General features: G+C 39.2%; 1 protein-coding gene across 1 annotated transcript in view; it reads left to right on the top strand.

Annotated features, from left to right (window-relative positions):
- The window catches only part of LOC135077251 (uncharacterized), a 62,956-nt gene that overhangs the window by 20,451 nt on the left and 18,579 nt on the right, over window positions 1-23,926 (top strand). Inside the window, exon 3 of the mRNA XM_063971789.1 lies at window positions 6,061-6,251. Within this exon, the coding sequence (XP_063827859.1) occupies window positions 6,061-6,251 (191 nt within the window). The remainder of the gene's footprint in view (window positions 1-6,060; window positions 6,252-23,926) is intronic.

Raw genomic sequence — 23,926 nt, 5'->3', positions numbered from 1 at the left:
AGCTTTTTCGACTTTTTCACAAAAATAACAAATAGGCATGAAGAGATTACAAAATTTCTGCAGCGACTGACAGTTCACTAGATTTACGTTGACAGGTGACAATAAAGCCATAGACATTTGCCATATGAAAGACATAATACGGCTGAAATAACAGAAACATAGTACTTTTAGGAAACCAGTTACGTAGAAGTATAAAAAAAGCCTTTTAGGAAACCAGTTACGTAGAAGTATAAAAAAAGGCTTTTAGGAAACTAGTTTCCTAACTTCGGTTTCCTTAACGGCCGAAGGGATTATACTTTTACGTAACTGGTTTCCTAAAAGGCTTTTTTATACTTCTACGTAACTTTAGTTTTGAAGCAACTCGATAATCTAAGACGCAACAGGATCTAATTTTGAGTCCATACAAAAACAGTACGACGAGATGGTGTATAAATTAGAATGTGAAGGAATACATTTAATGGCTGACATTCCTTCATATGAAAATAAGAAAACAGGATTAGTTAATAATCGGAATAAAGTCTTGGGTGTACCTAAATTGCGATTTCCAACTTCATGTGCTGTAGTAGTGCCAAAAAAGTTTGAAGAAAAATTCCTTTTAGCGGACTACATCAATGAAGAAGTGAAGACATAAATAAATTCAATACATATTTTAAAAAAGAGTGGCAAACCAATAGTGTCATTGAGAAAATTTGTTGTTGTGCTACGGAACAGATCCGAACAACCAACAACTTGGAAGGCTTTCATAGCCGGATCAACAGATACATTGCCAAGAAAAATGTTACAGTAGCTCACTTGCTAGAAATTTTGATTAAAGAGACTAAAATTACTAATATTTTTAAAAGTAATACGAAAAAAAGTATAGCCTACCAAGAAATAGATACTGAAATTAATAATGCATTAAATGATTTGGAAAAGGGACTAATAACTGTGGGGCACTGTATAGAAGTTATTGCTCCATATGCATTTTTATTTTAAGTTGATTAATATTTTATTTTAGTTTTATTTCATGTCAAAAAGAGTATTTATGTTTTATTAATGTTTTAAGTAAATGGATTATTTTTTGTTTTAAGTGTTTTGATTATATCCAAATATTTCAAAATTGGTCGAGTAGTTAAATCCGCCCTCTGTCCAGTAGGATCTACTATCTCGATCCATCAGTGGATTTAATAGCACGCTGAAGTTCACTGATCCACCATTTGGCTCGGCGGATCCTGTGATACTTGCATCTATCTTTGTAATACCTAATTATTGACAATTGACATATCTTTATCTGTACCTATTATTCGTCTAATACTGGGAATGCACTGGCTGCATACGTGCCTAGTGCCTACTAGACTAATGAATTTGTTATTATTCTTGAATAGATTGGTAATACTTATTATTAATTAATGTCACATACATAGTTATTACTTTAACGGCCAAAGGGTACTGGATGGAGGGTAAATCCGGTTATAGTTTCATAGGCGGCTGAAATAACAGAAACATAGTACTTTTAGGAAACCAGTTACGTAGAAGTATAAAAAAAGCCTTTTAGGAAACCAGTTACGTAGAAGTATAAAAAAAGGCTTTTAGGAAACTAGTTTCCTAACTTCGGTTTCCTTAACGGCCGAAGGGATATTTTTGTTTGCCATGAGATTCTGGTACACCTATACCTATCATTTAATGAAAAGATAAACTAAATTTTTTCAGCACAACGAAAATCTGCTTTGGCGCGTAGCAATGCAACGTGACAACTACAGTTCAGACTTCTTTATGCGTCCACTACACATAAAATAAAATTCGAACTATCGCACATTTTTTCTTTTTAATTCTAATTCAGTAAAAAATGTTTTTATAACCTTCATTCAAAATTCAAAAGTTATTATCATAATATGACAGAACTTATGACCAGACTATGTACATTGAATAAAATATTTTTCTTTTTATCATCAAGCTTAGCAGTCTAATAAGTTACTATGACACTCGAGTTAATCCACATTCAGCACCATAGCCTCCCCTTCTACAAGGCCCTCTACAAATGTCAAAACGTCACTTAACCCTTTTAGCACCAGTTCTTTTGTTTTTGAGAAGATGTACCCAAATTTTTATATCAATTTAATTATAGTCCAGTCGTTTGGTACAGATTAACGTGGTTACCTGGAAAGTGTTTCGTGAGTTTTGAAAATTGGTGATTAATTAAATAGATTTCGCTATGCTCTCTGTTAGTCTGTCAGTTAAGTGTGATTGCCGCGCTCGTTGCGAAATTGGAAAAATGCTGCCTTAGAGAAGATTTTTGATAGTTTCGTTCTTTCCTATTTCGTTCCAAATGACGTTCACTGCTGGACAAAGGCGAGAGTCCTTTGGGTTTTCCATAGGATTTTCATAATGAACAGTCCTGCGCTGCCCGCATTCAGGTTCTTCCCGCGACCTTTACCAGATCGTCGGTCCACCTAGTAAGAGGCCTGCCCACGCTACGTCTTCCAGCCCGTGGTCGCCACTCAAGAAATTTTCTGCCCCAATGGCCATCGTCTCTACGAGCTATGTGTCCCGCCCACTGCCACTTGATTTTAGCAATTCTGCGTGCTATGTCGGTCACTTTGGTTCTCCTGCGGATCTCCTCATTTCTGATTCGATCACGCAGGGAAACCCCGAGCATAGCCCGCTCCATTACCCTTTGGGTGACCTTGAGCCTTCTTATGAGGCCCATAGTAAGCGACCACGTTTCAGAACCTTAAACTTTCCTATTTATTTCACGAATAGCTTTTGCCTGCGGCTTCACCCGCGTGAAATTTAGTGTCACAGATCGGCATAAATTATAGCCTATATGTTAATCTGGGTTACAAACAATAATATTGTACAGTTTCAACAAAATCCGTTGAGTACTTTTTGCGTGAAAGAGTAACAAACCTGAGACACTGGAATCTTCCTAGTTTAGGTATCAACCCACCAACATTCTTACTTTTTGTTTTTCCTGATTGTTTGTTATCATAATATTATCTGTTATGTTGGTGAGAAATAAACATTACTTTACTTTATTTTAAACTTCCAGACATCCAAACTTTCGCATTTATAATAATAGTAGGATACAATTATGTAATGTAGAAACAAACAAGACAAAAAAAAAATGTATACTTCAGCAACGCGAATTTTTTTATACTTCAGCATATTCCTGCCATGATCAAAGAAAAAAGAACTCGCAATTAAGCAGGTACATTAATTTGACTGTTTCACAACTCTAAATCTATTTAACTTACATTACATGAAATTTATCACATTTATCAAAGCTTCTTAGCTTGTCTATGTCCCAAAAATTATAAAATGAAAAACGTAGTTGTCAAAAACCTTTTTTAAGGCGGATTTTTTTCAATAAGGCGGGCGCGCGCGCGGCTATAAACGAGGTCACAAAATTCGGAAAGAACATAGCGAAATCTATTTATTCACCAATTTTAAAAAATTCCGGAAAACTTTCCAAGTAAAATTAACAAATAACTGGACTATTTACTCGTTATTGAGCACAGAGGCACAAACTTGGTTATTTTTCCAGAAAATTTATATTTAAGTGCATAATGTAAAAATGGCTTCATAGTGCACAAAATTGGCTATAGGTGGCATAATAATGGTTACTTTTATAGCGCCTAGTTTGAAATGTGATTGAATGATGACAACTAACAACAGTTGTCAGTTAGGTAAAATTTTATTTTAGTTGGAAAAAGACAAAAAGTGGTAAATGGGTTAACGTGCGGGGGCTGCAAAATCATGTTGTGACGTCACGCGCGAATATTGGAAATTTTTGAAAATTTTAAAAAGTCCGTAAACTTCTCGAGGCTCTATCTTCGGTAATACTGGATGGATTGAGGTGAAATAAAAACTAGTGTAATGTGTGTGATCTAAACTTTAAATTAAGTCATAATTTAACTTAATATTACAACTTATGCGTGTTGTCCATTATCATGAATAATATTAACTACTTATTTACCTCTCAGTGTCTTCAGGCAACTTAAAAAAGTACATTCTGTGTTTTTATTATTATTTAGGCAGTTAAATACTGCACAGTATTTAGTACACCATTTTCTTTATTTTTTTCCATCATACACAAAAATACGCGTGCATGAGTCAATGTTCGCTCGTATGTGAGGCCTTGTCGAATAGTACTCTTGTAGGGGGCAATCGTGCGTGTTTTGTTTTCGATGTAAACTCGCGGAGATGAACAGGCCTGGTCCTATCTTCTAACAGTAAACGCTTGACTTATATTAGCTCGTCGAGATGATTTTATTGCGTTATTCCTAGAACGCTACTGGCTCGGTGGACTTATCAATTTGTACTCTTTAACATGCGACCTCATAAAATATTCGCGTTAATTTATTACAGCACAGTTAGCACCCAGTATGAGAATTTTTAGAGTAACGGGTTCAGCAGTTCAGTACTATAATAATACGACACCCATAACAATAATAACAAATTAAGTTACAACCCAGCTACAGTTAGCAGGTTGGGACCTCTACCCACAAGGTGGACCCACCCGTAGAGACCTGATAAAGGTAGCAGGAAGGCGCCGTGCGATGTGGAAGTCATTGTGGGAGGCTTATTTTCAGCAGTGGTCGTCCTGTAGCTGAAATGATGATCACAATTATGAAGTTACCCCTCTCATAAAATACGATTTGCATCCAGATTCCAAACAAACCCAAAAATCTTGTATGTATGATACATTATTTGTTTAATGACTTTTTAACAAACTTTACATATTTTTGGGTGTATCAATTTTACATTAAACTATCCTTAAGTATATTGGGTTAATCACATACGATATTAAATTAAGTCAATACATAAATTTAAATAATACGCGTTGAATTGTGGGTCCCTAAAATCGAATACGCTGCTGACCCGAATGGACGGTTCGATTTACCGTGACGATTGTTTCAACTACCGGTTTTAGATAATTGTAATCTGAGATCCGTACAATAATATAAAATGAAATAGTATCGAATAATTTTTGCTTTCATTTATAATAATAATTTACAAGTCTAAGAGCATGTGTTGCAACTTCTGCATTGTTTGTGACATGGAAGCAGAAATAAACAGCAAATAGTAATTATGAAAAGTTGTATTCTGTTAGCTAGGATTATTGCATTAATTACAAATTACAAATCAACTAAATAGTTACTGATTTAATTAGACGTCTTAAAGCAATAAACACCTTGAAGTAAACAATGAATTTATTTTTTGTTAAGACATGCATCTGTGTAAATTGTTAATCAACCAACAGCATCCGCCGCGAAGAACCCAGCGCTCTCACGCGCGTATGGCTTGCCCAATATTTTTTCGAGCGGCCATCTCCGATTTTAATATAAAGACACATCGGGTATTAATTAAGCCCGGCTGATGAGTTCGCGGCCAGCAGCCGCCGTCATTACTGCCGCATGTAGAGGCGAGAAGTTTTTTTAATTCGTCATTATTCTGTGGCGTAAAGAAATGTTAATTCGAGGCAGCGTGAAATTAACATCGGCCGCACTGGCCTTTGTAGGGCCGCGGCGGCGGACTTAAACACACAACGGGTGACGAGCTACGCGCTCCTTTCATACTACACTCTCTTATTTGCACTCGATTACTCTTTTTATATGGTTTCATTAAGAACACGCAGCCAAGGGTTGTTAAACATCAATTTACAGTTCACAATTGTACTCCAAAGAAAAGTTTCTTTTAATCACGTCCTCGCTAATACTTGACGACGGCGCATTTACATAATTGCATATTGTGTTAAGAGTCTTTTTGTTCTGCTCGTCCAGTCGTGTGAATCATATTGATGATTCGATAATTAGACACGTTGTGTGGATGTGGATGTCTTTATGGTATGCATTCATCATACGCGACCGGTTTGGAAGCGAGCATGCGCATCGTATTGTTTCTTGGACAGAGTCATCTGATGTACAAATAGACCTTGTTCTTTCTGTAATGCGATCATCATTCACGACCGGAACTTTTTTTTTTCAAGCAAAGCAGCATTGCTTCGTTGCTTATTTAAAGGCTTTCCTTATGATATTATGTTATGTAATAGCTAGGTATTAAAATTGAATTTTGTTTCAGTGGTACCGGGTCGACAAAAGCCGGTTGTCCCCAGAGATGCAGTCCACGTTCGTCCAACTCCACGCAGATGAAGAGACCAAGAGCTTCCTATCGAACTCCATCGAGAAGTCTTCGTGGGTGTGGACCCAGATCTGGTACCTGCTAGCGAAGGCCGTCCTCAAGCACTTCTGGTCGATCACCGACATCAATGGGTAAGTGTTAGGTTTCTTCCTCTTCTCTAGAAATTATTTTCGTTCGTTCGTTCGTTTCAGCCGAATGACGTCCACTGCAGGACAAAGGCCTCCTCCAAGGTTTTCCACAAGGAACGGTCCTGCGCTGCCTACCAAATCGTCGGTCCACCTAGTAGGAGTCCTGCCCACGCTACGTCTTCCAGCCCGTGGTCGCCTCTCCAGAACTTTTCTGCACCTTCGGCCATCGTCTCTACGAGCTATGTGCCCCGCCCACTGCCACTTGATTTTAGGGATGATTTTATCTTCAGCTATATTACGGTGATAATCAAAAATGTAACGAGAGGTAAATACAGGTAAGTATGTTGCTATGTTTTTCTACAGATCTCGTAGCGTGCTGATATCAACAACGCCTTTTACGATCCAATTTTAACAAATGACGATAATTTCTTCATCAAATTAACATTATTCTAAAAGTCTACAATCAAATGTACAACTTATCAACTTACATACTGAATTGCTTTTATAAAACTGCTTTATTTATGGACACAGTAGCAGCACCGCTACAGGTATTAATTAGTGTGTTAAACAGCATAGATATGGCTAGTAGCTATAACATTACTTTTGACGTAGAACAGATCACATGAAACCGTTTAGTTTCTCGCTTCTAACTACTAAAGAAAACATTAATCAAGTTTAAACATTCGTTTTGTGCAAACAAGAGCAACATTGAACGTTATGTTACAAGATATTAGATACAAGTGATAATCGCCCCCGTTACAGAAATAGTACCAAACTTTTTAATTTAATAGTAATGAATCACAAACGATGAATCGCTGTCTGAATTACGACAATGGTCCATTATTAAGCGCGTCCAGATTCGTCCAATTACGCCAATTACAATCTCCCGGTGCTATATAAGTACATATATCAGGACATACACACATATGTATATTATTTCCTCATCTATTGTGTCGCATCTGCACAAATTAACTAACTCATCTTCGGTAACCGGCGGTCGATATTTTGAAGCCATCGATAGTCACAAAATAGTATTTTTGTGAATTCTTTATTTGCGTGTGCCCTCAATGCGGTCACGTTGGAAATTTGCGTCAAAGATTCTGTCTTTGTATAATCGGCAGTTGGCAAATCAGTGTAGAGTCGTCGAGGTCAGTGCTCCTCCAAAAATTGTGCCGTTGATTTGACTTCAAATTCTTTTTATTTTACATAGAACCATTTTAGCTACATCGTTGTATCATCTTTGTAGCCCGGGATAACAGAAGGGGTTCCCTTCTGGAAACATATTTTTTTAGTAATTCATTTCAATCAATTCAAAAATTAATTTAAAGTGGAACATATTCATGTGAGACCTAAAATATCTTATGACAATATGAAAGCAATAAAATGAATGTGCGTTCTGAATAATTAATGAATGCACAAACCACCTCCACCTCCTTTCACCGTCCGCTGAAATTCAGGAAAAACAAACGATAGAAATAGCGTTTTTAAACACATTCTTCGTGTAAAACTGAAATGATAGTTCTAGTAAACATAGATTTCAAGCATCGATATCGATGCTGCTGTTTCCATCGGGCTGCATCACTGCGCGCGTCCGGGCTCTGTGAACGCTCTGAAAGCGATCGCGGCGGGTGTCTATAGCCGGCCACTAATAAATAATTTAAATAAATTGACGGACGAGATTTACTCATTGGCCGTTTCCGTCCCTCAATTACGCTTTATTTATCACTTGTACGACCAAAGAGCCGCGCCCGGTCTTTGCATACGGCTTTAGGTGTTAACTGACGCGTGTAGATGTGTTCTTACGACTACGCCAAGGTTACAAGTGTTGGTAAACAGCGTTAGGTAACGTGCTATTTTATGTTATTGTAAGTTTTAGTGGCTATTAGAAGAGAATAACTATGAATAGAACTTAGTACAACTTTGTTGAAGATTTCATGCAAGAATTGATGACCTGCTCCTGGTAGTTAATGCTCTTGGTACACTCGTATTCTGTTGAAAATTAAGCTGTTTGTTCACATAATTAGATATAACAAAGTATGTTATTTAACATTGTCATTAAGGTTGCTATTCTATTACAGTTTCAGATATTAATTATCTTAATTCTATAAGCTTACTTCACAGAAAATTGGCGCTCCTTAGTCTTTCATCAAACTTTTACTCATCTATGCGCCAACTCCATTACCGGAAAAAAACTAATTCTTCATTACTTGGAAAACTACTTATCTACATTGATTTTGTTTTCGTGGACGTTTTCCTGGATACGTCCGCGAGCCCCCTCTAGCTAAGTATCCGGGATATTAATCATTGCTTTTATAGTTAGGATAAATGACTCAATAAGCGCTCGCCGCCAACGCTATTGACTTTTCCGGTCCAAATATCCAAATGAATCTGTTCACAATAGATTTCAATTTGCTGGGATTTTGATTTATTTTATGGATAGTTTAGGTACATCCTCTTGATGTTATTAGTTCGTAAGATTATTAAATTAACGCTACTCTTGCACTGAAATATCTCCTGTTTAGGTTTGTTATTATTTTCTTCATGTTTATTTTCATATTTTCTTTTAAAAATATTGCGCTGAAAAACTTTGGAAAATCTTATATGTATTGCGTCGTGGCATGAAATTAACAGCTGAAATGTAACACTTATTGAAAAGTTTATCTAAATTGTACTCTTTACTCGTTTGTCCATCAAGATCGTTTCCCTTTTCATCGAGGAAGCTCCTTTAATACCCTTGACAGGAATACATTTTCCTTGACAAAACCCGTATCGCTGTGAAGACATTTTCAGACGGTTCGACTTTAAAGCTTTATTAATTCTCGAATACAAACGAGTTTCAATTTACGTCTCGCATGCAGACAGGCTCATTGACACGAGACAATATACCGCCGAAAACCAATTGGATCGACACCGTCAACTCGATCGCGGTTCACGCGTCACTCCAGACGTCTGCCGTAAAGGAGCTCCTCCACCAGGAATGGTCACGAGCAGTCGCGAACTGGAAATACTAGAAAGATCTATGCTGTTTCTATTTAGGTTCCACCTAGAACCTCTAACACACAGCCTTCCTCTGTCAAATTTTCCGTCGTGTCGTATATTTATGAGATAATTCTAACATGTGAATGGAGAATGGAGAGCACATTCACGAATTTCCCCAATTTCAGCTGAACTAAGCTGTATTTGTTTTTCCACAGAACTCTTCAATCTAATAAAGTTTAGGAAAATCTTAAGAAAAGCAAGATATTTCTGTGAAAATATTTAATGATCACACAACACACATGACACTATGGAATTATGTTCGGTTTACTAAACTCCAATGTTTGTTTTCGAATCTTCAGAAGTTTCGCGTGAAAGCTCTCAGTGAGGTAGCTCCTTTACGTGCGTTTCTCGTAGTTGTCACACGAAGACAGAGATTACTCGCGTTAACACGTGTAACCTCGTATACTGCGGTATTGCGTTTTCAAGGAATTGCTACGAAGGAGACGATACATAGAATTCCATTCTATAAATCGGCTATCAAGTTTGATCACCAATCAAAAAGTTCGTAGCTCGCCTACTATGTACTATGTTTTGAACATTTTCTTGTTATTTGTGATTATTTTGCATGAAATTCCACAAACAAATCTATAATCACAATAATAATAGCGAACTGTCCATGCTCAATACAAAGGCAGCATTAACAGGGCACAAGAACGCCGCAGCACGACTTTCTTCGATACAATTTGAATCACTAGAATTGTTAAGAGCACTTTCGCACATTAAGCAGTCATCATAATCATGTTACAAAGACATTCGCTGTATAATCGCTGCATTAGCGAGTGATGACTAATGACTAAACTCTGCCTAGCAACTAAGATTAAACAAATGAACTATGTAAAGGCAGATGGCATAATAGATGTATGTAGAGAAGGCTTACTAGTATAAACTTATACAAAACCTTCTGGTTTACTCTTTATTTGGGGTTAACCCTTCTCCTACTTGTATAGCACTAACAGTAACAATAATTATTAACGTCTGAATTCACACTCAAACTTGTTCTCTACATAAACATTCTATTGGGATTGTATTTATCTTACCTTATGTACTTTTGATGTAACTTCTTGTGATTATTTTAATTTCTTTGCTTCTAGTTTTCAGTCTTGCTGTATTTCGACTATTTAATAGCTCCTTAAATCACCGGCGTATTACTATGTAGCATTATCTTTAAAAACCATAGAGCCTGTACAGTCTGCTGCGTCCAGCTCTATTATAGCCGAAAGCTTTTTGCCCCTCGGATCGCTTAATCGAAATCGTAATAGCGGCACTGTCGGAAATCATGCAGGAAAATTGAAGTCACGACGTACTTTGACGAAAGCTACTATCTATAATACACCTAATGACCGCGCTCCAAGGCGGATAAACAAGCGTAAACTTAGTTCATTATGGCACTCGGCTGATTTTTGTAATTTTTTCAATCTAAACTAGACTAAATTGGCCAGTCTTGGCATTGATGATCGAGTTTTTCACTGTTCAGACGCCTGTGTATTGTAAATCCTGAAAGAATGTTTTCTTCGAGTACTTTGAACTCATCTCATAAAGGTCGAAAACATTGAACTTGGTTGAGGCCCACTTGCACCATAACTATTTTATATTTCGAAATTTAATGAGAATAATCATCTACACGTAAAAATGAATTCGTTTATGACAGGTCATCATCATCATCGTCAATAACAAGTATAATCTCTTGAAAAACAGCTTACACATCTACTCCACGCTAAAATCTCCAAAATTCTTTACGTATTCACATTAAGAAATGACTTTTGAGGAAAAATAACCACCTTAATATGCAAATATTCCCATAAAGGTTTCACATTAAACATTGTTATTGGAGACTTTAATTACCGTGACCTTCTTAAGTCGCGAGTTAATAATGCCAAAGTACCGTATAATTGTATTTTGGTCGCCATTAAGGTGCGTTTCGTTTTTTGCATCGCTTCTTCATTGCTTGTATTTTAATAACGTTAATGAGGTTCCATACACACCACCATATTTCGTCTTTGTGCGCAATTTTAATGACATATCCCACCAAGTCTTATTTATTTGGAGATTCTTAATTTCGTATAATTGTGCGATTAAAAGATAATGCTTATAGATAGAGCATTACCTTTTAATCGCACAATTATACGAACTCTACTTAAGCTTAAAACGAAAGTGTACAAACATTTATGAGACTTATTTCGTGTATGTAAAGAAAATGAGAGGTGCGATAACTTCTATATTAATTTCAGTGAACGTGTTTTCACACTGAAAACGATACCAAAGCGTCAATAATACACTCAAGGTTAAATCAATCGGCGATAATTTGTACAGTCAATCATTGTTATTGTTTTCAGTGATTGATAATTAATTTGCGACAGTGGCAATGGATGTTTAAAATATTGCTGATTGAGAATGATATAGCTTTTTTCATAATACATAATTTAACAACATTACAGATTTTCAAGTATTCGTATCTTATGTATATCTTACAAGCTCTTCTATTCCTGCTGTTTGTTCGGCAAGTTTCTACATAACGACCAAGCAAAACAACCTTCTTCCTTGGCGTCCATTATTAAAATTCGCATGATATAATATCGCACCATCCATTCCGAGTTGAATTATTTATTTATTGTGGGCACTAAACGGGCGTGTGGTCCGCACTCGCACCGGTGCCGGTGGGCACCGCTCAAACGCGCGCGATTGCTCGATAGTGTACCATTAGCGCGAAGACTCGCGCCGGCATCCAATTGTGCGCTTAGATATCGCATACAAATGTCGATCGCGAACGAACGCAGCGTTCGCCCGCGCCCGGACCGCGCTCATCTGCATTCAATCCCATTGTTGCCGTTATTATTGCCTGTGTGCGTAATCGCTAATTTATGAATCTCGATGCCCGCGTCAGCGTCGTACACGATCTAATCTCTCTAATGGCCTCGATTTCAATTATTTACGTTCCAACGGCACTAACCAGTGCGTATTACAAGACGTCGAGCTTGATTGCTTCCTCTTCAGTCGTGTCACTGAAGAATTTTCTGCTCGACAAGATGCAAGGCTCAATAATCGTAAAGTAGTTGATACACAACCTATACACCTTATGTATTTAATAAGAAAACTAACTTTACTTGCCCTGTAAATGGTAAACTACTACACTTAACTGCGACGGCGAAGCGTGCTCGCGGTATGTAGATAATCTCTATCCTCGTGGTAGCGGTACTGCGTTAAACGCCGAAAATGTTTCGGGTCGTGATTAAGGAGCGCGGCTGTAATTATTCGCCACAAAAAGGCGACAGATACGTAATAGGGCCTGAAAAGACGCGCCAGTCGCGCCGCCGCCGTAAAAAGCGCAAAGAATACACCTCGATATGATCGCACAAAGGCCGCTCCTGAATCCTACCTCAATGCTAATTTCCACTATCGCGCTCGCCCTCATTCATTTTCAATCGGAGCGAGCCTCTGGTTACTTCTATTTTTTTAAAATCACATTAAAGAATCGAATATGGTGGACGTTTTTTTGGTCCGCCGGTGCGTGCGACGCGATTTATTTATTTGCGGGGATTTTTAAAGCGACATTCCGACCCGCTGTATACTTGTGTCTACCCGCAATTGGCATTTCGGGCTAAACGCGAGCTATACAAAGTCGTCGGTTTTAACGGTTGTTTTTAACGCTCGAAACCCTCTCGTGCAAGAAACGGAGGATACAAATAAATTATTAATCGTTTGTCCTGTCTTTTATAAATTAAAATCCGACCTTTTTTTGGTCGAGTTGGCCAGCCCCGGTATTTTTTGGTCGCTTCGCGTCTCGATGTCTGTCCTCGAATTTATTAAAAAGCTTAAGCCAGAGGTGAGCAATTAAATCTGTGACAGAAATTAATACGAAAACAGCTCACGACCGGTCTCGCACAGTTATTAATTTATGTGTGCTTTATGATACGTTTTTATTAATGAAAGCCTTGTATTACAAATATTTTTGAATTTATTTTATTACTCCAAAAAGTTTCCACCTCTCAAAATTTATGTACCTGCTTCATTAACAGCAAATCTCTCACGTCGTTAGTTACCGCTTCAAAGAAAGAAGAATAATAATAATCAAGCATACGTACATAAATTAGGCTCGCCCTTAGTCCGGGTTCGCCCGGCCGGGAAATTCATGAAAATTATCTAATTACGTGTGTGCACGGAGAAAAATCGCGAGTTACTTACGTAACCACCCGGAAAATTACTGGCATAAATCAAGCGGGAGGGCGCGCGGGGTGCCTGATTTTCCATTCGCTATCTTTCGCCTCCATATTATTTTTGATTTATTTTCACGCGTAATGAAAGCGTACGTCACAAGTTGACGTACCGGTGATCCGGTGGCTTTTCATTACGAAAAATGTTTCGCGTTTCGTTCTGGTAGCCACATTATTAACTAAGTGAATGCGTAAATCTTGTGCGATCGTAAATTTTGTAATAAAATAGGATGAGCATCACCACAAATAGGTGTTAGTTGTGTGCGAAGTAAAGCGGCGGACGTTGCGGCGTGCGCGGGCGCGTGATGGGGCGGCGGCTCGTTAACGCGCGCGGCATTCCTGCGGCCGCGCATTAGGCTGAGGCGTCGCGCAATTATGCACCCGCCTGACACTTGCATACTGCCCGCTGCATGATGCCTGCATGGCACCCGCGGACAAAGACATCACGCGACTCAATCGGCCCACTATTATCTTGAAGCGCTTATGAACCTGCGGATACCACGCTGATTTACCCTTATTAGTCTCTAGAATATAACTGACCATCGTTTATTATCGTGATTATGCTCGATTACGATTAGCATTCTTCATGTAGTTGAGAAATTATAGTGATCTATATTGTTTTCAAGAACAAACAATTGTGTAGTTCCACGAATTCGCGAAGTATAATAAAAACATCATTATTCGTATGTTCATGACAGTCGTCATGTTCTAATAACACAAACAAATCTGACGCAAGAAGCTGCCACTGACACCTGCTGAGAACTTTGTTACAGGAACATTACGAGGCGAAGGTTCTGACGTATTTGATAACGCTTATTGCCAGTCTGTATTCACCGTCGCAATCTGTTGTCTAACTCGAAGAAATGTGTTTTATCTGCTCATAATTGATGCGTAAGCAGCAATCTACGTAACTATCGTCGTTACTTTGGATGTCATGTCTTGTTGTTTTTTTTACGACTTGTGATTGTATAATTATTTTCTTATTTTACATTAAGATTAAAGTGAGACTCGCTTATAGCTATAGATAATTTGTTAGGAAAACTTTCCTCCTTTCACTCGCACACACGTCTTTATATTGTCTCCACATCAGCATAGCACGACCGACATCGTCGAAGCACGCATGAAACGGGGTTTATTGTGTACGCAGCGCAGGAATGCAGGAATGACGCGTAATGGGCACCATTACCGCCGCGCTAAGCCGGCGACTCGCCGCGACCACTGCGCGAACCAGGCCGTACAGCATCTGTTGAACAACATCTGTTCAATACACTTTTAATTACTGATAAAGTATTACACTAGCATTCGTTAATCTGGATTACAAAGAAAAAGCTCTTGATAAAACACTCACACTTTTTCTCTAGAAATAATTTATGGTAGAGGTGCAAATCAGTCATACAGTCTACTCAAGAATTCACGCTGATATCTGTTAGAGATACCAACCCCATTATACCCAATTATTAATAAAGATGCAATGAAAAAGGCGCGTAAATTGCAAACCTATAATTAACTGTTTCATTTAAATGATCATATTCTCATGACAACGGTCATTGCACCTACCTGATAAACTATGGTAAGTACGTGTGAAGTATGGAATATTGTGAGACGACAAGGCTATGCGCGGAATGACGCATAATGACGCGTATTACCGCCACCGTAAGCAGCCTACAACATGTAGCCACCGCATACATATTGCACTCTTTAAGTCCCTATTATAAAAAGAAGCTCAAAATAGATTAAAAATCAAGCAAAGATTCAAACAGGATGGAATCTTGACTTCAGATCATTTTTCGATCATAAATTTATTGGGATTATAACAACATACATAAATGATTAAATGTCTATTTTGTCCTGCCCGTTGTTCTGTAGCTACTTTATTGGAAATATCTTCTACATAAGACTCTTTTGAAGCTAGCTGACTGATGAAATGATTGTGCCTTTTCAAGGCAAGAGCTGAATAGAGCAGCAGAATAAAAATAACAGACTTTTTCAAAGCGCATAGCTCATTCTTTTCTTCACACGTATAACGTAAGCAGTTAATTAATAAAGCTTGCTACCAAAAGCGTTAAAGTGCTAACATTTAATTAATTCACTTGTATCCGCACTATCTGAATAAACATGTAAATTGCTGGTTAAACTGGCCAGATGTCGATGAAGGAATCGCATTCTCATATTACATCTGTTAAGCTTAAATCGATAGCCACCAGTGTTCGAGTCGCCATAAAGAATTAATGAAACAGCACATTCGGATCCTCTCAACATTAATTTAAGCATACCAAGCCACATAATATAAAACTCCGGAGGCGAAATCAAAAGAAGTCCAAAAATTTTAACGGCAGCTCGAACATTTCTTAATTAGCCAGTTTTTATTGAACAGCAAATTCGGTTAACTTTAACAATGGGTTCTTTCAAATAAAAATAAAGCTGTGATTCGTGACGAATCAAGAAGGTGTTTCGCCTGATCCCTCGTAACCCTTTTTGTGACCGCTCGGACTAATCTAGAGAAGGCCGGAGGTTTTTAATTAAAAATAATGCAACATAGCTGCACGTAGTATAGCGAGCGCACCGACACCATCTAGGGCTGCCGGCATACTTCAAACCAATTAAGTCGTAATTAAAATTAATTATTTTAATCACACACGTCTAGCTATGTGACAGTGATGGATCGCGTGAAAATCGCAATGAAACGCACATGTCTATTGCCGTTGGTATTCCAGTACAAATAAGTATCAGTATCGTTGTTCTGAGTAGTTTTTCTCCACTTTAATGTGTTTCTCTTAAACTATTTCGGTCGGCACGGTTGATGCTAGCTCTTGAATTCTTTTGTAACCTGACTGTAAGAGATATTTGAAAAACAGTGACATCCGCTGTTGATTGATACCTAGAGTATTTCTTTAAAATACAATCAACCTAAGTATTTTTACATTTTCTCGACATTATAACTGATGTACTTTACAATAACAATACCTTATGATCACATAATAGGTAATTACCTATCGCAATACTTTAGTCGTCTCGCGCCCTTTGATCTCGCAAATCAATTAATGATGTTCAGACATCAGCTCTACCATACATTATTTCTACACACACGTTTAAGAACAGAGGTGACCCTATAGAGAGGCTGTAATAATTAGTCGGAAGCTCATTCGGCAGCGTGAAAAGCACCAACAATGGCGTCTGCAGCGGCCGCGTACGTACTACATATTCAATTAAACGCATGATTGACCACTGGACAGAGCCACGTTTATAAACCGTTTGTTCGAATGGTATTGAAATTCTATACATTTTATAACATACATTGGCGTAAAAGTAAATTATTTCAATATGTTATACAGTTATATGCGTACAGCGTACAGTTCACATTACTTCTTATTCGCAGTTAAGCCCATCACGCTTTTAAATCCACATTAAAGTAATTTTGCATAACATACGATGACAGCATTAGATGAATAATTCCCATCCCAATGAGAGCAAGAGAGAGTGTTGTACACCAATGTAAAATTGTACCATCACACATTTCCAACTCCATGTGCACCTTTAAAAGTTGTTAACCAAAGATATTCGTGATCCAAACAAAAGCAATTCAACTGTCTTGGTGTGCACATCAATCGAAAATCTCCGATTGCTCTCGTTCCAATCCTACACATGTAGGTAGGTACCAGCACTCCGACGCCTCTCTAATTCTCGGTGGCTACCCAAAAAAGTTACATTAAGAGCGTCTTTAATAGTCGCCTTGATTACCATCTATGCTGAGTGGAGGACAATTATTTCGGTGTCGGCCGCTTGATGCGAGAGAAATAAAATGCGTAAGCGCACGCGTCGCCACCGAGTTACGCCGTGCGTCGTTAAGAAATTATCGGCCGCGCAGACGCAGTCGATTTTATCGATGGAATTTATTGTCGACACTCGAGCGCGTGCGCCCCTTCCCTATCCGTGGGCTTTGAATCGAACGCTTTTGCTTGGCTATCCACGTTAATCGCTACCAGATATTTAGATTATCGCACACAAAAGCTTCTACCCACATGCTAATGCGTGAAGATTATACTTGACGATAACTTAGTACGTATTCACTTAAAGATTGCTCTACATAGGTACCCCACATAGAGTTTCCTTCATAATCATAATTTAATCTATATCTTTAATCGTGATCGAGTTAATCTCGGTAACTGTTCAACAACTCACAAGCCTACATAATAAACAACTGTCCACGTCGTTTGATAACGTCAAATGCCATGAGCATTTCTTAGCCTTACAAGCGTATTTTCAATCAGGGCGTTTTGAATTATTCATCGATTCTGTGTCAAAACAATTTCTCCTATTTCATTTGCTGGAAGCATTCGTCACGTCGCCGCAGCAGCCGAGGCAGGGGGGAGGGGGAGTTGCGCGGGCGCAGCACGGTAGTAACGAGTGTATAATTATTATCGGGCACGGCGCCGGTAGCCGAAAGGCCGACTCATCGTAATTTGATGGCGTCGGCCGACCCGCCCGCCGCCGCCGACAAAAAACTAATTAACGACGACGGACACCTCGCTCGATACAGACTATGTTGCATTCGCGAGCCCAAAACGAAATAAACAACAAATTAATGACTCTTAATTATTTTTCTACGTGCACACTCCACACTTTACGTCCAATTTTGGACATAAAATCAAAATGTAATTACAGGCTTAATCAACGAAATGTTAGAGAGACATAAGAGAGAGTTCTGATGATCTGATGAAAACAGGATCTGAAACTGTAATATGATCTTGAATGACTCACTCTTTGACGAAGCTACTCAAGAAAGCTTTTAAGTCTCAATAAAAGCCTTCGTTGTCTATACCAAAAAGTTTATTTAATGGTTTCTACAAAATTACACGTAGTAAACCTAAGATACATTATGTAGGACATACATATAAGTCGCACATACGTCTGCTGGCGGACAGTGCGGCGGTGATAGATCGCCGCCATGATGGATCGCGAGTCACCCGCGCAATAACTCGCGCGCCACCTCTCGGCGACCGCAAACAACGCGTCTCTACTTACGGCAAATTGCTGGGTCTTAACTAGGAGTATTCCAGATCACCAGAACCACACACTAGCGTCAATCACATGCTCATCACTCGCCGCGGTCATCAGGCGAATGACAGACGCCCATTACTGAACTTCGCGGTCATTTTAGGATTCCGTGCAGATTTTGGTCTCGTCTATCCATCTGTCATGAGAACTTTCTCAGAAATTATCTAGTTCTTGATCCCTAACCCGATGGTTATCTATCTCTAACGCCACGCCAATCAATAACATCATTTTAGAATACAAATGGATTGAGTAAGATCGTTCCATTTATCTACTGTAAAACTAAACTGAAAGTCATAAACCTTAGGATATTTTTCATCATTACCAACTTGGTTTTTATTAGTAGGTATATGAAGCAATGAAAATCGACAGAAAGAACCCTTTGCTTACGAGAAAACATACACTTGTCAGTTTTTCTGAAATGATATCCCACGCTGGTGAGGTGCCAGGATGTAGGTGATTTATACTTATGTACGTACATTTATACTAACTTACTTACGTACATTAATTTAACATAAGATATCGTGTTTTACTATTTGTTAACTTGAATTCTTCTGTATCATTGTTAACAGCAACAACTCTATCAATGGCAGATCGTTACACTGATTCAAATCAATACGAAATTTCTGAAAGCTTATTCAAACTAAAGGATATCAAAGTGGTCCACACGAAATTTCAATTCTTTATTAGCATGTAGAACCTTTTCAGGACATTTGTACAAATTCTAATCAATGTTGCGTGTATGTATGTAAGTAAACTACCTATACAAAGTAATCTAAGTATGTATCGGTCTTCAAATCTACAAAGAAATTACATTTGTGTAAGATTTACAACCGACTTGGTTGGTTTCGGATAAAATTAAAAATTTAACACTAATGCTGTGCGTTAATGAAACAAGCATTTTAAAACAATCGAGGGGCGCTCCGGTATCGGCGTTCAGGTAGTCATCAGCGCTGAACGACCCGTGGTGAATTGTATTTCGGCGCTCAGGACACGGTGCTCGCGAAATCCGATAACCGGCCGCGACGCGTCAACAAGCCGAAGTTAATCCCTTTAATACTTATTTAGAGCCTGCCTCGCCCCGCAACCTGCACACGCACTCCCATTGTTTACCACAATTTTACTGCCTACCTCGCTCGCCACCGTGCCATTGATGTATTGCAATCTTTGACTACGACCAAAGTGACATACTAAATGGTTTCTGGAACCCTTTCAAGGTTCCCCATTCGATCACTTCTATGAACCCATTCGCATTCCCAACTTCGACTAACGGTCCCGCGGAATTTTGCATCCGTTTAATTAGCCAAAATGATATTTGCGAAAATGAACGGCGCCGAAATCGGACGCTTCATTAACGCAGGAGCCCGGCGCGACCCAAAGAAATGTCACGTCAAAATCGCTTTCCGAGAACCGTAGCGCTACCGGACCCGAAAGGGAATTAATAAATACAAAAGGGTTATAAAAACTGTGACAGAATTAAGAGCGGGCGCGTTAAAATGGAGGTACGCGCGCGACGGCGACGCGAACAAGTGAAACATAATGCGCGAAACAAAGCAGCCGGAGCGAATGCCTTAAATCATTTTTAATTATGTTATGGCGGCGCGGCGTTACTGCGCCCGGCTTGGGTTACACAGGCGGGAGCAGCGCGGGCGCACTAATCACGCCGCGCTGTCACTGTCCGCCCGATGCATGACCCCGTCACGTACACCGCGCTTTACTCGCTGCAGTAACTTCGCACTATAAAGTGTCGCCAATTAGCTCGCTTACCCCCTACGTCGATGATCACTTGCGCCTTTCTTTTTGCATATTCGCAGATTGTACTTTATGATCCATGAGAGTGTAAAGCCACTTTTGTTCTCACGAAGACTTAATAGAACTGGTAGGGACATTTCTATTTTCTACTTGCTTACTTCTAAGGCTTTAAGAAGTGCAGTTCATCTCGCGACATGTATAAGTACTTACCTATCAGTTTCCATAGTATAATAAACAAAAATAAGCACCACTCTACCAGATTTATTTCATGATAAAATTCTGCAAAGTAATTAATTAACAAAGTATTTAGGCTGGATCTGATAAATCTAAATGACTCGATCGAATATGGTTTAAGAGGTATAGCGCGGCGCGGTGACTCACTCCCGACCGGTTCCTATTTCACGGTAGCTTATCGCCTATGCAATTTACTTCATTCGCTAACTTCATGTACTACATTTATTGAATTGAAATACCTTATTTAACATGACCAAAATCAGACCGAATAAGCAAAACCGTGTAGCAAAATTCCTTCGCTTTAGCCAAGCAGTTTAGGTAAATAATTTAAGGACTCTACGTCACATAACATTTTATATATTGCTGGTTTGTTACGACATCAATAATCAATATTTTCTAATAATTATATTCTGACAACAACTGGTAATCTGTTGAGCAAAATTGTGAAAATTGAGTAAATCGCGCACCATAAGCAGTCGAACGGTCAATAGACCTACACGATTCTAATAGTAAACAAACAGCCATAGAGCGCTTGATTTCAACAAAACATCTGGAGTTATGATATTACCGCTTGATAAACGTTACCAACGCAAAACAGCTGTAGGTCCGAGAGACATGGCAAATGTATGTTCTTATGCCTAATATGCGCGTTTACACAACGATGCCTGATGATAATAATCATTGACATGGTCCGCAGGTCTTGTGATATCATATTATTGACTAGATGTTGCCCGCGGCGATGCACGCTCGGACTCTTGTTTTTAATAGTTTGAAACATACAAATCACGTGGACTTTTTCTTTTTTTTTTCGCACAAGTTACAGTTATCAAGTGATTACGTAGTTGTAATGACACATTTTAAGGAAAACTACTTAAAAAGAATAATGTGAAATCATAACGAGTGTAAGACCAGTTTTTACCCTAACCTGTATTTGCGCTATTATTACAGATCACGCGTCCAATTTCTCTTCCAAACTTAGCGGCCCTTCAGTGTTGCAACACCATGCGCACGCGCCGTCCGTCGTAGGCCGGCGTCGGCAACTAACCGTAAAATCCGCCACAATGCCTCAGCGAAGCAGTGCTTTGATTGGGTCGAAACCGTACATCTCGCTTGACACGAGCATATGTCAAGATCATGACTCAACGATCAGCGTGACAATGTTTACGAAACATGTCATAGCATCAGAAACGAATACTCGTGCCACACAGATATAGGCCATGAAAAAGACTTCAACGACTTTTAAAGTCACTTTAATTGTGTTTTTAAAAATGCATAGTTTACGATGGCATTACATTAACCATGACTCATTAGCTGTTTGAAAAACTGTGCTTCTGAATCATCCTTTATGAGGAAATTCTTAAGGTGCACTCGCGTCAATTTGCCACTTCAGCTGATCGGGCAACGACAGTTCGCAGCGTCCAGCGAGGAATGCATGACCGATCGGCAGCTGAAGAAAAAGCGCTCGCTTGCCGGTGAATGAAGCGATTAGCGCTCAATGGCGGCCGGCACGCGGAACCAAGCGCGGGGCACGACGCGCGACCACGCCGCGCATTGTCTCAGTCCGCTTGACCCGTGCCCCGGGCAAAAACCGTGCTTCACCAAAAACTAATAAAAACCACCAAAAAACGCAACGAACCGTTCTTGATTCCACAAAAAAATATGATGTTTTTGTCAAAAGAAAATAAAGTCACTTCTGCTCCAGCGCTTGTTCTTGTCCACGGTTTTAATGCAGATGAAGATGTCTCAAGAACCAACTACGTTTTATACGTAGCTGCTCATTATAATCTTACTCAATTTACACAATATCATGTATCAGGTAAACGATGTTGCATTCCAAAAATTATCGTAACCGCGCTCTGACAATACGCCATTTGAATACGATTTCATATGATCTCGAGCTTTTGTTTCCCACAATTGATCGCCTGAATCCGAAACTTTAACACCTCGAAATCTCCGTGGAAAATCCGCTCGTTTAGGATAAATCTTTGGGTAACAAGGCGTTTGTTAGGAGCATTGGTGCGCTGAGGGCGTCCGCGTCGGGGCTAATTTAAGCTGCGGGCTCGCAGGCCGCATCTCATTTACCTTATTAAGGAGGAGTCGCGCGGCCGGGCGCGTCAGTCAACGTCAGCGGGCGCATAAACACCTCCTTAGCGGCCACCGTCTATCGCCTCTCTAATCGCGCCGGTGCGCTACGCCTGCGCCCGCGACGGCCACCACCTTACTTCCACTAATGAATGGCCTCGTAATTCTTCAATCACGAATCGCTGATTAGGTACGATGGGAACGACGGTGTTGCAAGCGGTAATTGCATCCTATGTGAATTGAATGGGTTTCGCTCCATCGTGAGGATTAGATTTAATTTAATTTAATTAAACCTCTCGCTAACAAAAGGCAACTGCTTGGCTGGTTTAAGATCTGAAATAAACGTTGGGGCTAAAATACAAGCAGGATGAATAAAAACTTTAATGGCGTAGCGAAGGTTGCTTGTCTGCACATGCTCTTCGAAATTATGTTTCTAATGAGATAATTCGGCATGCAATGAGCGCAGCGCTCACCGCTATACAAAAGGCAAGTGCACACAAGTGAGATATTTAACTCACTATACCGCACAATAAGATAAAAATCAAACATTATCCAGTAGTTATGGAACATAAATCATGAGATTTTGATAATAAAGGTAATCGCATTCATTAAATCAATTTCTACTGTCACCCGAGTTAACTGAATCATGATGAAGCGATTGGAGTTAGATTTGTTCAAGGGCCTTTAAAATAATGTATTCCACTAGCATGATGCATCCTGGTAGAGTGTAGGCTAAACTGTTCCTACCTTTAAGATAAGAGGACAGAGAGGTAAATCTTTGGTTGGTTTTTCTGCTTGTGAAAACCTTACAGAAAGTTTAAAACTGAATTTAAATATTTTGTCCAGTGTGCACGCTGCCTACTCGCTACCCAGCAATGCCACGGACGCGGGAAATGCACACCCGCGCAAACATTATGCTAATGGTCATTTAAAATAACCGGCTGCTTAGCATACCGCCGAATGATATACTCGCTGTGCATTATGAAATTAGAAATACGAAAGCTTTATGTCGGCGTGTCCCGTGTTTATCCGCTTCTGCCACGGACGCTAGACGCTTTAGTGATTGAATCGTGTTTGCGGAGGTATGTGGTTATGTTGATGCAGAGGCTAGATGCACTGGAGCTGGACTAGTGGTTCTGAGATTTCATTAGTTGTATTTAAATTTTCCCAACCATAATAGTATTTTAGATACTGAACAAAGCTTAAATGTTTCGTTTACAAGTAAGTACACAACATTAGTCAAACATCAAATACGTAATTAATATTTGTAATGCAAACGAGCAGATACATAACGAGCGTTCGCCGGAAAAA

Source organism: Ostrinia nubilalis, chromosome 13 (genome assembly GCF_963855985.1).
Source record: "Ostrinia nubilalis chromosome 13, ilOstNubi1.1, whole genome shotgun sequence".
Taxonomy (NCBI): domain Eukaryota; kingdom Metazoa; phylum Arthropoda; class Insecta; order Lepidoptera; family Crambidae; genus Ostrinia; species Ostrinia nubilalis.
This window is presented reverse-complemented; position numbering and strand designations above follow the sequence as displayed.